Consider the following 16,435-nt stretch of genomic DNA (forward strand, 5'->3'; position numbering starts at 1 on the left):
TTGGTGCTCTTCTTTTCCTTTTCTTTTTTGCCTAGGTTATCTTGAGCCTATATTCAGTTCTTAAATGCGACATTCCTCTAGGGAAACTGGGATCTCAGCCCAGACTTTGCTATTCATATGGAGTCAATACATGCCCAAATGATTGGAACCAAGTTCAAAAATAATTATGTTGAGTATATGAAAGTCATTTTGCACAAGCATATGGAAGCAAGATGAGAAGGAAAATCTAGACTGGAGGAAAAATATAAAGAGAATAGTGCATTTCATCCAGGAGTAGGATATCTGGGTTTTAGTGGCAAGTCAACTAAGAAATAGTTGATCATAGGTGGGAACTTCTACGATTCTGGCTTTGCACGTGAGTATGCTGGTATCAACCAGCTTATTCCAAACAAAACGTCAATACTGGAATGGCTCCAACTCATATCTAAAGCAAGAGACTTCTTTTGTTCTTTGCTGGTATTTGAGCTAGGGCCATTTTAAACAGAAAGACATTTCCTTTGAAGTTGAAACTGTAATGCAAGTGAGGTGTTGTTCCAACTCCCTAAATGTGTGAGCAAGTAGCTTCAGATGATCAAGGCTGCAATCCTAAACTCACTCGCTAGAGAGCAAGTGCAATTGATTGAACTTTGTGGTACTTATTTCTGTGCAGAGGACAGCACTTTCTAGCTAACAAAAGTGTTGCCTTTCCTCCTTATCTGATTTCAAAGTTGAGGAAAATCAGCAGCTGGTGGCAATTTGTGTGTAATCAGTGCTATTTTTCTAGAAAAAGAAGTGTTGGAACTCACCGTGAACACCACCCTCATGCTCTTAGAATGGCAATGGAGCCCAGCTAAGAGGTGCCCAAACTGAGTTTGGCTGAGTTCCCACTGTGTGTAATGCTCACCTCACTGGTAGTAGTAAGATGTTCCAAGGACACAGCATTGGTATTGGTATTGGTTTCTTTCAGAAGCCTGAATGAAAACTTATCACTTTGGGGAAAAAATATTTTTTAGTTTTTGGTATCACAAATGGAATGCAGAATGTATAGGAAAATATCTGACATTAGGTATAGAGTCAGACTAAAATGACTTAAGTGCATTGATTTCAGTGGCTCTGAGTATGACTACCGATTAATATCACCCCATGAGTACAATATATATATATAACTTATACAAATGTGAGCTGCAAAATGTGAGAGAAATCATTGAAACAAAAACCTTTTGTTGAAATTGAGGCTGACGATGTCCAGAGCAGCTTTTGTGCCACTTTAGGGGAACGGCTGAGAACTAAAACATGTCTAGCTTTCGAATATAACACTTTGCTAGCAAAAATGAAACACCAACTTCACATTTAACAGACAGAGAATAAAACAATGCATTTGCAGAGCTAACTCTGCACGGCCTATAAAAGTATAGTGTTATGATTCAAACGCTGAATAAAATATAGACCAGATGGCTCCCTACAGTAGATCAACTACAAATCTCTCAGAGATTTAAATCGGAGTCAGGATTGCAAAACTGCCTATCTATCTCTAGGAATCTTTCAAGTTTGTTTTCGGTTAAATTATAAATGGTAACAACACACTTCTTCTATTACGTACTCTTTTATGTACTTCAGTAGGGCAGAATGCTGGATGTTGTAGCATTCTACTGTTTTGTTTTATTCATGTACTGTCATGTACTGAACCATCTACTTTTTTGTACAATTGATTTGAACATAAAAAATAATCCAATATATACAAATACTAGAGAGAAACTGAAAAGATGGAATTAAGTTTCACACTGGCACATGGATTTAAATGCGCAAATATCTGAGGACACAGCAATCACAGTACAGCAGTCTTTCCAAGCCACCTGATCTTTCAGTGCAGGATGTGAAACCTGTGGCCCTCCAGATATTGCTGGGACTCAAAACTCCCATCAGCCCCAGCCCACACAGCCAATTGTGAGGGCGGATAGGAGGAAGCCCACCTTCAAACAACACCAATCTCAATGCTTTCCCACTATAAATTTGGGGTTACCTTATATAGGGATAATTCTACAAACTGGGGAAAATCAGGCTCCAAACTGCTTCACTTGGGGTTGTAGATTATTTGTTTTGGTGTGGGTGGGTCAATTGTTACTTCCTCCTCCTCCTCCTCCTCCTCACCATTCCATTTACAGTTATACCTCGGGTTACAAACACTTTGGGTTACAGATTCCGTTAACCCGGAAGTAGTACCTCGGGTTAAGAACTTTACCTCAGGATGAGAACAGAAATCGAGCGCTAAAGTGGTACCTCAGGTTAAGAACGGTTTCAGGTTAAGAACAGACCTCCAGAACGAATTAAGTTCATAACCAGAGGTACCACTGTATATCCTCAGTGCTTTCATTTCCTTAGTACTTGTAACTATGTAGTACTTGTAACTATTTATGGCACTCAAGCACATAAATGTTTTTGATCCCTCAGATTTGCACAAAACCAGAAAACTGCACCAGCAAATCATATTTTTTTTTAAAAAAATTGCACTAGATATTGAGCAGCAACATGAATCTGAAGTGCATGCTAAGAATTTGCAATTCATGTCATTTCATTTCCAGAGGTGCTGGTAAGTATTTCTGATGCAGGAGCATAAATAGATTCCTGCATAGCTAGCTAGCTATTGATTCCTCAGATTTGCAGAACTGCACAGGTAACCCACACTGAAAAGTGTGCTGAGGATTTATAATTGGTTGACTGTGTCCTTTTGAACACCACCTGCACAGTGAGCTTAAAAATTAAAACAAACAAGATGCACACTTACCTGTCTCCACGCATGCCCTGTTGGTACTGAATCTGCATAATAGGGAACAAAATACAAAAGGGAACACCTCCTGGTGGGAACAGAAAAATCCAAAGTGGTTCCTGATATATAGATTCCTATTATGTGCGTGTGTGGACTTCTCTTTTAAACCGAAGGAAGTGGCTTAACAGCCAAATAATGCGCAACTGTGGACAAGTCCCAATTGCCTCTGGAAGGCCACAGGTTCTCAACTCTGTCTCAGAGGGAGAAACCAATGGCTAAATCTGGGTTCTTTAACTTGCAGAGCAACATTGCACGCAGGGCCAGATTTAGGTTTGATGAGGCCCTAAGCTACTGAAGGTAATGGGGCCCTTTCAGTGTCCAGCTGTCCTTTGTCAACAACAAATTGTCGCTGTTTTCTGTGTTGAATATATGCTATATGGTAATTTATGGAGCTAATAGGTATCTAAAGCCATTTGCACAGTTGCCGTGCAACCAGACCATGCAGAATGTAGGCACCCTATATATGGAAATGAGCAAACCAGTGGTATTTTAGGGAGCAGGCTAGCAGGCAGGGCCCATTACTGTGAACTTCTGGGAAGATTCTTTCCCACAGCTAGCCACATTGTTGCCGTATGTAGGTTTTATTTTATTTGCTTTTTATCTTATATTTTGGAAATGCACATCCAGGTTTTTTTCCTCTAATTTTTTGGGGGGGTCCCCAAGAGAGTGGGGCCCTAAGTTATAACTTGTTTAGCCAATAGGTAAATTCAGCACTGGTTGCACATATTGTTAGACAGGGGTCAGAGTGGCCGGCCGAGGCGGGCTGAGACCCTTCCTGATGCTGATTGGCTTTGACGCTAATACCGGCGTCACTTTTTGTTTTGACTCGGGGGTGACAGGAGGAGCCTTTCATCTTCGCCCAAACGCGGTTCTTCGCCCTCTCCCTGCAGTCAAGACCCGCGCGCTCGCCAGTTAATTCCGTAACCAGATTCCCAGAGTTGCTCTGCCGCCGCCTCCTCCTCCTCCTGAAGCTGCGGCAACCAGGGAGACTAAATCAATCGCAACTCACCTCTGAACGGCGGAGCCTCCTCCTCCTTGAACCTTTTCCTGCCTCTGCGGCAGCGCGGGATTTAAAGAGTTAAAGGGAGGGTCCTGGGAAACCCGATGCTAATGATGCCTAAAAGAAATGTTACACTTTAACATTCCCTTCCAGGGTTTCTGAGGAGCAGGTCAGTTTCCCGCCGTGGAGGCAAAACAAACTTTGCCTTCTTCACGCGATCATTGATTCATCTCAGTCCAGATCCAAAAGAGAAGAACATTGGATCTCCCCAAAGCTACTGGTTTCGGCTCCATCTGCTCCTCTTTTTTATTTTTATTTTTAAGGTAAGTAGCTCATTTGCTCCCGTAAGACTGGTTGGATCATGCTCTTTTTATTAAAAAGCGTGTTTTAACAGTCAGTTAAAAGTTCATAGGTGAATGTACCCAGCCAGGGTGTGGGGGGTATCTATATTGTAAGGAGAAAGACTTTTACTTTGCTTCTCCGGATGGGGATAGATCTGCCAGAATAAAATTATTTTCCCTGAATTCAACGAAGTTGTGCTAAGCGAACCCTTTTGGAGCTTTCTTGAAAGGTTGGTGGGACAGGTAGTTAGGATAATAGAATAAAAATAACAACAATAAAAAAAAAAACATTGCTTAGTATTAAAACCTAACTAGAATTCTTCTTGCAGATGGGCTGTTCTCAGATCTGCTGCATCTGATCTTTTATGTTTTTCTAAGGCAGATGAATAGAAAAGTGTGATATCCTACTAAGTATAGGAATGTGAGGCCTGCAATAATCAGTGGGGCTTAACATCCAAGGAACATGTTTAGGATGCGGTTGGTTGGCTGGGAGGAAGTTCCTTCGCTGCTGTGGTTGTTGATTTTGTTTCAACATTTGCAAGACTCCCTTTAGGTTTTATGTTTCACTCTGCCTGTAATGCAAATTTAAAACATTCACGGACTAAAATGTATGTTTGATTCCCCCCCTCCCCCCAGCTCTGCCCTACCTTAACACCAGAAGAGAGGATCAAGCCTCTCAGAAGGGATATCTTGGAATACTGTCAATTGATCAACAGTTTGCTTCTGGGCACAGAGGTGCTGCTTCTCATCTTTAAAACTAATTCATTTCCAGGATCAAGATTTAAAAGGCTGTCTTCTTCCATCCAAACCTGATTGTTGTTAGTGAAATCCACTAAGGCAGGGATACGGAACCTGTTGAATTGCAGCTCCCATCATCCCTGACCACATTAGCCATGATGCCTGGGACTGATAGGAGCTGAGTACAGTAGCACCTGAAGGGACAGGGAGCTCACCTGGAGTAAGGTCCTTTTCTGGATTTTCCTGTTAGGATTTTGAGGGCCTTCTCTGTGGTGGCACCCTTCTGTGGAGCTCCCTCTCTAAGAAAGTTTGTCAGTTGCAATTGCGGACGTAATCCTTGGGGGAAAAACCATAGCTCAGTGGTAGAGCATCTGACTTGCATGCTGAAGGTTCTGGGTTCAATTCCCAGTGTTCTCCAGGCTGAAACAATGTGGAGATGCTGTCAGTTAGTGTTGACAGTATAGACCAATGGTATAAGGCAGCCTCCTATGTTCCTATCTGGACCCTTTTCCACTAACAACAATGGCTTTCCTAACATTTTATGCTTTGCTGTTTTGTTGTTGTTCTCCGTTTTTAATATCAGTATTGTTTATGGATATTTCTCTCCTCAGGATAAATATGGTATGTCCAATATCCCTTCCTCTATTCTAAGAATCTGGATTTTGTTTTAGGGCATCTGTAAACATTGGCCAGCCTCTGCTCATCAGCCTAGTTAATGTTGTTTCAGAAATCACTGCTAAGGCAGAAGAAATGGTTGTTTTGCCCCTAGCAAGCACAGCTATCGCATCTTGGGGTGGGGTAGGAACAGCAGTTGTTCTAGACACACACTTCAGTTGGACAGTGACCCTGTGACATCACTGCTGGTGTGGCATAAGGCCCTATAACCACTATGACACAGTGACTTCTACCATTTTTCCCATGGGCCTTTGCAATAATCCTGAGAGGTAGTAGAGATAACAATGGTTGCCTGTCCCACTGGGATTTGCACTTGGTCCATCCAGACCGAGAATTCTGTCTTAACATACCACTGCTTTCTAGTTTCTAACAGACAGTGTCTTTTTTAAAAGCTGTTGTTTTCTTTCTTTGATCCATTATGCAAGTCATGCTAAACGAAAATATGCCTTAGCATAAATGAGCAAACATGCAGGTTCATAGCTGCTGTATTCCTCAGCAGTTCCTGCTGCTTCCATGATTGAGGTTTGTATTGCTTTGGGGGAAAACCAAAAGTTATAACCAGGGTTTGCTTTTCATTAACCCCTTGGTTTTTCTGGGGGAGACGAACGTAAGCCTGAGTTTGAATATAAAGCTAAACCAAATCATGGCTTAGACCTGAGTAGACTTGCAGCAGTCAGACTGAGTAAGGGGCTCAGTACTGGAGATCTTTACAGAGTGCTACCTGCAAATTGAACCTGTATGGCAATGCCCTAAAAGCACAGACTTGGTCTCTCTTTCCTTGCCCCAGGGACTGCCAAGCTCTCATTTCCTCTTGCAGGTGACGCTGGAGATGCTGGCGAGACAGCTCCATTGGGCTTTCTGTTGCTGGCTAGGGATTTGCCTGTGGCTTCTGGCTGGCGAAAGAGGATGCATCAGTGCTGCGCACTGCCGGAGCCCCCCGTGCAGCAGGAGCAGTGACGGCGAACATCAGCCCAGCAGACAACACTGCCAGGGCCCCCACTGCTCAGGAAGGGCAAGGCACCCTTCTCGTGCCTTTGCCCACTCCACCACACCTGTGCAAGGGCAGCTGCAACAGCCTCTAGGGGGCAGCAGCCTGGGACATGCTGCCTTGGCCGCCACGAGGGGCGCAGAAGAGAGTTGCTCTGGAAGAGGAGACTGCAGTGCTGGCGCTCCCAATGGCACCGTCCGGGACTGCAAAGGCATTGAGTGCAGGCTGCCTCTGCACATTCGCCAGAAGTCCAGGCCAGCTACCCAGACCATCCCATGCCCTCCAAACCAGGGGGAAGGTTGCCATGAGCCCACCTTGGTCAGAGCAGCTGAGAGGGCAGCCCAGTTCATTGGAGAAGACCTTGCCTACACAGCTTCAGAACTAGGCGGTGCTGCCCTGGGCGTTCAGCTGACCTGTGATGTCAAACCAGGTAGGTGTGGTGTCTAAACTAGGCCAGTTCTAAAATGGAAAACGAGCGAGGTTCCAACTAAAGAGGAATGGCAACTTAAGCTGATGGAATATTTGCAGCATGTGGACTTAACATATAGAATAAGAGAACAAGAAGAACATGTGTTTATAGAAGATTGGAAAATGTTTATTGAATATATGGGGGAACTTGTGTACACTTGAAAATGTTGGCAGCATTAAGATAAATTCAACAGTGTAAATAAGTTTGGATGGATGTAATAATGGAGTACTGAATGGTTTAGTTTATGTAAAATATGCAGAGACTTATGATATGCAAAATGAAGAAGGGAAGTCATTGATATTTTAAGGATGTTTAAATGAGTATTCTAAATGGTAAAACAGAAAATTTATTAAAAACACACACACACACAGTTTAGCTCTGTGTTTCTGATCACCTTCCCCATGTTTCAATGACTGCTAGCCAAGATGACTATGCTCTGCTTCCGTATTAATTCTTCAGAATACCAGTGGCAAGAAACCACAGGAGGGGAGAGTGCTGTTGCACTCGAATCCCATTTGTGGGTTTCCCACAGGCATCTGCAGAGGCGTCAGGTTGCCCCCAAGACTGAGGGTGACTGGCGCACAGCGCACATCTCTGACATGCATTGCGTGACATCTCACACGTTTCCCGACACCGCGCAAACTGGTGACATTGCATCCTCTGAAGGAGGCTGAGCACTCTGGCAGAGCCAGGCCCTGAAGCTCTGTCACCTGCCCAAGGATGTTGTGTGCTGATTCTGGGTGCGAGGCTGGACTTATTTTTTTTTATAATAATATTTTATTAGGTTTTCTCAAGAAAAAAGACCACAAAGATAACAAAAAGTAAACATCAAAGACAAAAAAAAATTACAACAATCAAAAATCAAAAATTCCACAGAAAAAACAAAAGGATAAGAGAAATAAAAAATAAAAATCTCTCCTTTCAAATTCTCAGCATTCTTTTACTTATTTTCCTGACTTCCTCTCACCTCCCTCCTTGTATTCCATTTTACAATTCAGCAAATTCATACCACTTGTCTTACCCTTAATTATATGTCCCCATGTAATATTTACCTCATATTTTCGTTTATAATCAAACCATTCTTGCAAATTCTTATTTCCCCTTATTACTCAAACCACTTCATTTTTTCTTACATTAATTTCATTAATTTTATCTTGTCCTCAAATCTTTAAAGTTCTTAGATTTAAACCATTACTAAAGCCAATTACTTCCTTTCCAGCATCTCTTAATATTTCATTAGAATTGCACTAATTCCATAAATAAGAATTTATTACAAAAGCATTTCTCATTTTAAGTTTCTCCAACGTCCCTTTTCCTGGTTCCGGATAATGTCAGTCCTTAAGTCTTTAACCCTTGTCAATCCGGTGTTCTAATATCTGAAGCTCTCAAGTCACTTCCAGGCCCCCTCTGCGAGTTTTCTTATTTCTGTTTGTAGTTACATAAATCCTTGTTCCCTGTTGTATTCTTTCACATTTTCTTCTCTTTCTCTTTGGGGAGCCAGTCTCTGGAGGACTCTATGTAGTAAAATTCTTCATCTCCTTTTATCCAATTGTCCCATTCCCCAGTGTTGCACTCCCCAATGTTTAGTTTGTAATCCAAAGGGTAGTCATTCCAAAGATAATCTTCCACTTGTTTCACACTCCCACCCAAGATAATAACTCTCTTAGGTCCACAATTTAACCAGTGTCCTACGAATTCCATCTCCCAATGTTTCAGCTTCTGATCCTGTAAAACTTGGAGACTCTGTGTCTTATGAGATACATTCATAACCTCATGCACTTGCCCTAAGTCAATATCCTGGGTAGATTGTTGTGCGGTTTCTGTAACTGTACATTCCATTGGCACCTCCTTGTTAACTGCAGCTAAGATGTATGCCGTCTCTTGATTCATAAGAGACACTTTCTCATCCATCTGTTGCAGCACATATATTTTGTCCAGGGCAGATAAAACTTCCTCTCTCATCATTCTGTCAAGGTCAGAAAGCTGGTCCCACGGTCTGATTTTCTCAGCTGCTATGTTCTCTTTGTAAAATAAAACAAAAGCACTGGTAGACCTCCTCTAGGAGGGGTAGTTACTTTTTAGCATCCATTTTTACAGTGTATCCAGCAAGGGAAAATAAAAGTTACTTTCGATTTTCAGATATTTTGTTTCCTTTCAATCTAAAGCAAACAGGCAGAAGGCAGCGTAGGACTTATTTTCCTTCCAACTCTATCTGTCAGTTTTCTTATATTCCTATTATAGGCACCACCGGCAATTTCTTTCCTTTCATTCCGTCCCCAGGTTAGGAACAGTGAAGACTTATTTTCTTAAATTACTCTGCAGGATTTGCAAAGTCACGATTTGTTTCCCCCCTATCCTCCTGCTGTCTAGGGGGGATTTGGTAGTTAAAAGAGCAGGAAATTCCAGGCTGTCGATTTACGGCTTTTAGCTTATAAAGTCTTTGCTTTGATCTTTCTACAAAGAGCAGGAGGCGGACTTCCTATTTTTACACCTTCCCGTCTCGGCTCTAATTCAAAGGTATAATTTTGATCTATAAGTTTCAATTGTCCTACTCACGGGTTGTTGTTTGAAATCCGAATTAGCATAGGAAAAAGGACAGCGCTCTCCGACTTTGGCTGTGCAGCTTCACTCCACAGAAGTAGCGATTGACTCTCAGCACCACGCCAACCCCCGTCTCACTCTGGAGCCCTTTGTAGAGCTCCTTTGCCAAACAGAGGGGCGCAAACGGTGCCCGCCGAGTCCCACGGTCGCAGGCTTCTTCCGTCTGCAATTTTTGAAAGGGTCCCCGCTTCGCTGCAGCGGTAAGACCCGGTTTCTGTGGAGCTGTCTCCCCCTGAATCAGGGAGAATCCGCCATTGTCGGAGGCGCCGCCTCCGGAAGTGCAAGGCTGGACCTAACCTGCAACAAATAATATGGCACAACAACATTCTAAGGCCAATAGAAAAACACACACATAACTAAATGATTCAAGCTTTAAAATATTCTGAATTCTTCATAAGGCAAATAGTGCCTGATGAAGACTTCTGGGTATCAAAAATATGGTACATCATCTTGGTTTAATGGTAGGACATTTCCCCATATGGATTACACACACACACACACACACACACACACACACACACACACAGCTTTGCTTTATTTCTGCCCTTGAATGCTATTTGCTTGCACCCAGCTGAATGCTCCAGCAAGTCCTGTCACACATTCTGGTGACCTCGTTTGATGATGTTTTGAGAAATACCACCAAGGATTTATGTTTTAATGCCAGGTTGCTTGTATTTTAGGGGAAAATGAGGTTCCGTCTGAGGATGCGCTTGTGCTGCAGCTTCAGCTTACGAAAGGACAAGAGAAATTTGTCGACTTGCTAAAAAGCCAGCAGGGGGTGATTGTGGATCTACAGCAAAAACTTGCAGAGCAGCAGAGCATGTTGGTGGCTCAGCAGCGGGAAATCGTAGAACAACACAGGAAGATGTATGAACAAATGGATCTGATCAAGGTCCAGTATGGCATGCTTTTTGACACCGTGAAGCAAATGTCGTTTCAGAGTTTGCAAGAGGATATTCAACATTATTTCGAAGCCAATCTCCAAGGCCTTCAGAACCAAGTCAGAAACCATCTCCAGAAGTCCTACTCCATGCATAAAGTAGAAGTCGATGCCAAAGTGATTGATGTTGGGGAACCTTTAATGGACTGTGGCCTTTGTGAAAGTGACGAATTTTGTAATTTCCAAAAGACACCCTCGCAGTGTGAAAAATGCACCTTATGCCCTGCTGGCTTTTTCCAGCTGTCTGAGTGCTCTACAAATGCTGATCGGATATGCCAGGTGAAAGATCATTGTGCTCGGAATCTCAATGGTACCTTTTCCCCAAAAAGGAACAGCCCCACTGAAAGGTCACAGACAGACAAACTAAAATTAAAGTACAAATACAGTGGTACCTCTGGTTACGAACTTAATTCCTTCCAGATGTCTGTTCTTAACCTGAAACCGTTCTTAACCTGAGGTACCACATTAGCTAATGGGGCCTCCCACTGCCGCCACACGATTTCTGTTCTCATCCTGAGGTAAAGTTCTTAACCTGAGGTACTACTTCCGGGTTAGCGGAGTCTGTACCCCAAAGTGTTTGTAACCCGAGGTGTTTGTAACCTGAGGTACCACTGTACCCATGTTTCAGTATTATATACTTTGGGTTTTGTTGCATTATTCTTTGTGCAAACAACTTTTATTATGTCTGTAGTCTTATCACTTTTGCCTGTATGCTCCAGCACAAATTACACAATTAACATAGAAAGTTGCCTTACGCTGAGTCCATTTAGCTCCATATTGTCCACACCAATTAGCAGCAGGTTTCCTGGTTTTCAGGCAGGATTATTTCCAGTTCTACTTTGAGATGCCATTAGGGATTGAATCTGGAACCTTCTGCATGCAAGGCAGATAGATGCTCTACCACTGAGCTATGGCCCTTCACACAATTTATATCTCACTTCCCTAAACCTCTACAATCAGGTCCAGATCCAAGTTTGATGGGCCCCTGGGCAAAGTGTCCTGCGTTGGGTCTCCCTCCTTGGTCAATGGACCCTGACCTGGCCATATTGGCAGTGCTCCAAGCAGCACGATGCCCCAGAGCAATGCTACGTGTTTGAACTTGACTCTGTTATCTGTTACTCGTAGGACAGAGATGAGTGCATTGAATCACCAAACATCTGTGGAGAAAGGATAAAGTGCCTGAACACTCCAGGTAAGTTGCTGCATTTCTGTGAATGAAGCCATTCATGAAGGGAGGAATGTTCCCTCATGGTGCAGTTTCAAGTAGAAATTGTGGAGTTGGGTTGAAGAGTAAGAGCTTTTAGGACTCTTTGTTAGGGGGAAAAATCACTTATGTAGCAATGCATTATTTCAATTCACAATGATCTCTTTACAAGTGCTGCATTTATAGAATTATTGCAAAAAAAATTAGTGGGAGCCATACTTAGTCATGAAATATATACTGGGGAGCCACTCCCAATTTAGTTTGATGATACACAAGTTTTCAGTTACATATATATCCCACTCCCTGAACATCCCCTTCAAGCCACTTCAACAGCACTCACTACACCCTCTAATTTATTTATTTTTCATTTTTGGACTCCCATCAGCTCCAGCCATCGTGCTTCAGAATTATTGCATGCAAATTAAAAATTGGGTCTATCAGTTATATTTGTATGTAAGTAATGGCAATAGTTCAATAGAAACGCATGCAATTTAATCAACACAGAAGCATAGAGTGGTAGAGTTGGGTCATCTAGTCCAACCCCCTGCAATGCGGTCCCCCATCTAATTTGAAACCACGCCGACCCCTGCTTAGCTTTGCAAATGTGCTAGCAGTTTTAGAAGGGGATAAATGTTTTTAAAATCAGAGACAGCCCTCTTGGGTTATATATTGCCTCTGCAACATTACGTTTTTAGTGTATGGTGCCTTAAGAGCATGGACAGACAGGGAAGTCATTGATAACTTAAGGATGTAAAATGAGTATCTTAAATTGTAAAACAGAAAACATAGTAAGTTGCTTCAGGTTACTTTGTGTAAAAGAGAAAAAACAGCATGACTAATAAGTGCAAATAATAATAATAATGGTAGACTAATAATAATGCAACATGGGCCTGCGACTGAAACTGTATTTCCCTGTGTGTGGACAGGAGGATTCCGATGCCTTGGAATTGCAGCAAAAGAAGCTGCCTTGGGATTGTGCGGAGAAGAGTATTTCTTTAACAAAGAGCTGCAAGAGTGCCAGGCTTGCTTAATGTGTGAAGACAGGGCGGTTGTTCTCCCCTGCTCCACTGTCAGCGACACCGTTTGCTCAACAGCCGGTGAGAACAAGCTGTCCGAGTCCTGGACTGCGAACGTCATTTTACCCATGGCAAATTCTGGAGCTTCTCAAATTTATCCCGGCGTTACCTTGAAGATAAAGGGGAAGCACGAGTGGGACATCGTCGCGGTGGAAGAGAACAGCCTGGTCTTCAAGCAGCACGGCCTAATGTGGGCCGACTTCAATTTTGCCGTGAAACACAACTGCAGGAATTTCCTCCAGCTTGCCTTGAAATTCAGCAGCCAGGAGGAGGAAGGCTGCGAGCTGAGTGCGGTCCGCATTGAGCAGCCAGAAGGCAAAATCTTCCAGAGCGTCAGTGTGAGCGGCGCGGCGGAGGTGGAGCCAGGCCAAGCTCTCTGGCTGTTTTTGAAGAGCCCCAATCAATTCTGCAACCAAAGTAAAGACTTCAACGTTTACGACCTCAACACGCCCCTCAGTTTGCTTTGGTTATCCCACGATACGGGGGCGGTAGCCATGACTGCGCAACTGTCCACTGCAATGCACTATCAAACGAACTACCGGCCAACTTTCAGACTGGTTTCCCTTTCCGACCCTTACATGCTAACCTTGTCCCATGATGGTAGAGCCGTCAAGTTTACGGAAAGCGGGGTGGTGAAGTTCGTTTTGCACCAAGCCTTGTACTCCATGGGCCCCACCTGCATCCGCGAAGGGCTTTCCCTGGTGTCTTATCTCAACCGAAACGGCACTAACGTAGAACTAATGACTGTGCACAAGTCTGGCGTCAATTATCGAGACACGTCGATATCTGCCTCCGGGGCCACCAAAGTTGAAGCCGGGGATCTGATTAGCTTTGAGATCCTTTCGCCAGCACAATGCAACATTCGTTATTTTGGAGACAGCTCTGGAATTAGTACGCTGAGCTTCATCTGGATCCCATCTGCAGTTTCCACTGCTCTCTCAGCCTCGGTCTCCGTTAAGGGGCTGCCCACAGGAGCTGTCAGAAACAAATTACTGGATTTCACTCAGGTTTCCTCCATTGAGAAGCAGATCCGTCCGGTTTCTACTGGGCAACTGGCTCAGAAATACTTTGTCTTTACCGAAAGGGGAGTCGCCAGTGTTGTGTTTTCAATAAAGCTGATCCACTCGTGTAACATGCTCCGGGTGACTCTAAATCAGCTCCTGGGTGATCATGGGCAGCCTCATTCAATTGCACAGCAGGTTGGAGGGCAAATGCCAGAAGGAAGCATCTGGACCAGTCTTGCGCTTCGCTCCTCCTTTGAAGTTCGTAATGGCACAATGATATCTGTTTCTCTGGACTGTGTGCGTGGCAGGGTCAACCACATTGCACATCAGCATGGAACCGGCTTGTCCATTTTATGGGTTTCATCTATCCCAGGAGGAAACTGACAGTTAATAAAAAGTATGGAAGGAATCGGGAAAGGTGATTGGGAAGCCCATGTTGGGCATTTTCTCCTTTCTCCAGCTGCAGTTGAATGGCACAGAACTGGCTAAGAGAACAGGTTAGACAAAACGCAGAATACAGGTATGGGGAACCATTGTTCCTTATCGTTGGCTGAGCTGATGGGAGCTGGAGGCTGAGAACACCCAGAGGGCAGTTTGCTGGCTGCCTCTGCTCTGTTGGTGAACTTTTCTAGGGAGTTCAATCAGCTGACTTTCAATAGGACTAATATCTAGCTGAGACATAGCAATGCCTTGGATGTGCAGTTGCCCGTTCAAACATTAATAGAGTGATGCTGAAGCCTCTTTGCCATGATTTTGAGTGTTACAAAAGGCAGCAAACTGTTAGATCTTCACTTTATTATTATTGTATATTGTCGGCTGGGATGGATATTTGTACTCTGAGTTGGGGCAGGAAGAGCCTCAGGCATCAAATTGTCTTTGGCCAACCCTGCATGTAAGTCCATACAATCACCTTGGGAGCCGTGCTTCATACAATCATAGAAATGTAAGAATTAGGAAGAGCTTTGTAGATGTCCAGTCCAAGGCTGGGGACTCCATCTCCCATCTGCTGCAGTCAGCATGGCCAGTGTTCAGGAATGATGGGAACTGTAGTCCAATGACATTGGAAAGCTGCACAGGTTCCCTACTCCTGATATAATCCAACCCCTTGCAGTGGTGGACCTTGCGGTCTCAAATATGAGTGGCACCCTGTGCAATGCCAAAGTTCCCCCACCCCTCACGCTCCATTCCACACCATAGTTGTGGCGCCTCCAAGGCTCGGCACCCAGTGTACCAAACTGGTCATGCTCCCTAAAACCTTCCTCTGCCCCTTGCTTGATGCAGGAAATAAGAAGAGACTTGCAGAATCAGGCCAAAGTAGATGCTTACTGGAAGACCACAAGCAGGACCTAAGTTCAACAGCACTCTCCCCACTTGTGATTCCCAGCTTCTTTCTTATTTCTTATGTTATTGCATTGTTTCAAAATCTGTATACTATGGTATTCAACACAATAAAACACCACATGTAAGAAGTAAAAGAAGCAATTAAAATACAGTTTAAAATAGATCATAGTGGATCAAGCCCAGTGCATTGTAATTGCTACAAAAGGAAGGGAAACCGTTAACGTTTCTGCCAAGACCCTCAGCAATTCTCAGGTAGTCCGTGGGGGCAATTTGGGAACCACTAGTCTAGGTAACTAGTCCTGTTATCAAATCCTCTTATGATCAAGACATTTCTTCTGTTGTTTATTGGGTCCTAGCAATCCCTCTGCAACCACACAGGCTGCACTAGGGACAGTTGTGACCATTAAAAAAGGCAAACCCCCCCCCCCCCATATCTTCTCTGCTTGCATAATTCTCCTCTCAGACTTTGGAGGGTCTGCCAGGAATTGTATGTGAGATAACAGAGAGGTTTGATTTATATCCAGTCGCCATTTTATAAAAGGTATAATATTAATCTTCTAATTACTTGTGTCACATTTTACAGATTTTATTGGGATACCTTTTCTATGCTTTAAGACAATTTTATATATTGGCTAAAGTGTGCCGACATGGGGGCTTTTTCTAGTATATTAATTTAAAGTATGCAAACTGTGACTGTTGTTTTCTTGGTTTTGTGCTTTGTGCTGGGCATTTATCCAAAATATGGAACGTTCTGAAAACTATATTTATGTTTGTTTTTTATAGCCAGATATGACTTTAATTATTCTAAAACCAAAAGCAAAAGCACAGCTCTTGATCTGTTTATATATATATATTGAATTGAGGAAATTTAATTCAAATAAAAGATTTTTAACTTTACTTACTGTCTAATGGCCTGATATGAAGAAGTTGTCTGTCGAGTGGTCCTATTAAGTTGCTTGATACACCAATCTTGTGTTCTCCTGCCTATTGTTGGACCAATAGGGATGGCCAGTAGGGATGATGGGAGTTGTAGATGAACAATTTCTGGAAGGCACCATGTTGGGGAAGTATTGTACACACTTGCTTGGAAATAAGCTCCATGGAAAACAGGGAGACTTTCTGAATGGAAGTGTGCAGAATTATGCTGTCACCTTATGCAGGCTCACCTGGAACTGAGCCTCATTGGACTCAATGGGATCACAACCAAAGGATTCATCACTGCTGTTCTTGTAAGTACTTACAGCCCAACAAGACG

At 43.3% G+C, this 16,435-nt stretch overlaps 1 protein-coding gene across 1 annotated transcript; it reads left to right on the top strand.

Moving 5' to 3' along the window:
- Nucleotides 1-6,371: 6,371 nt before the first annotated feature.
- LOC310828560 (uncharacterized protein) lies at nt 6,372-16,075 on the top strand. Its single transcript, XM_083706183.1, has 4 exons — nt 6,372-6,975; nt 10,296-10,834; nt 11,681-11,747; nt 12,686-16,075. The coding sequence occupies exons 1-4, from the start codon at nt 6,387-6,389 to the stop codon at nt 14,221-14,223; spliced, it is 2,733 nt and encodes a 910-aa protein (XP_083562309.1). The 5' UTR covers nt 6,372-6,386; the 3' UTR covers nt 14,224-16,075.
- The last annotated feature ends 360 nt before the right edge of the window (nt 16,076-16,435 follow it).

This window comes from Podarcis gaigeae, assembly GCF_964106915.1.
Source record: "Podarcis gaigeae genome assembly, chromosome: 12".
Taxonomy (NCBI): Eukaryota; Metazoa; Chordata; class Lepidosauria; order Squamata; family Lacertidae; genus Podarcis; species Podarcis gaigeae.

Coding starts and splice junctions, on each gene's coding strand:
- LOC310828560 (XM_083706183.1), top strand. CDS start 6,387: ATGCTGGCGAGACAGCTCCATTGGGCTTTCTGTTGCTGGCTAGGGATT. Junction 6,976..10,295: donor GACCTGTGATGTCAAACCAG/GTAGGTGTGGTG, acceptor CTTGTATTTTAG/GGGAAAATGAGGTTCCGTCT. Junction 10,835..11,680: donor ATGCTGATCGGATATGCCAG/GTGAAAGATCAT, acceptor TGTTACTCGTAG/GACAGAGATGAGTGCATTGA.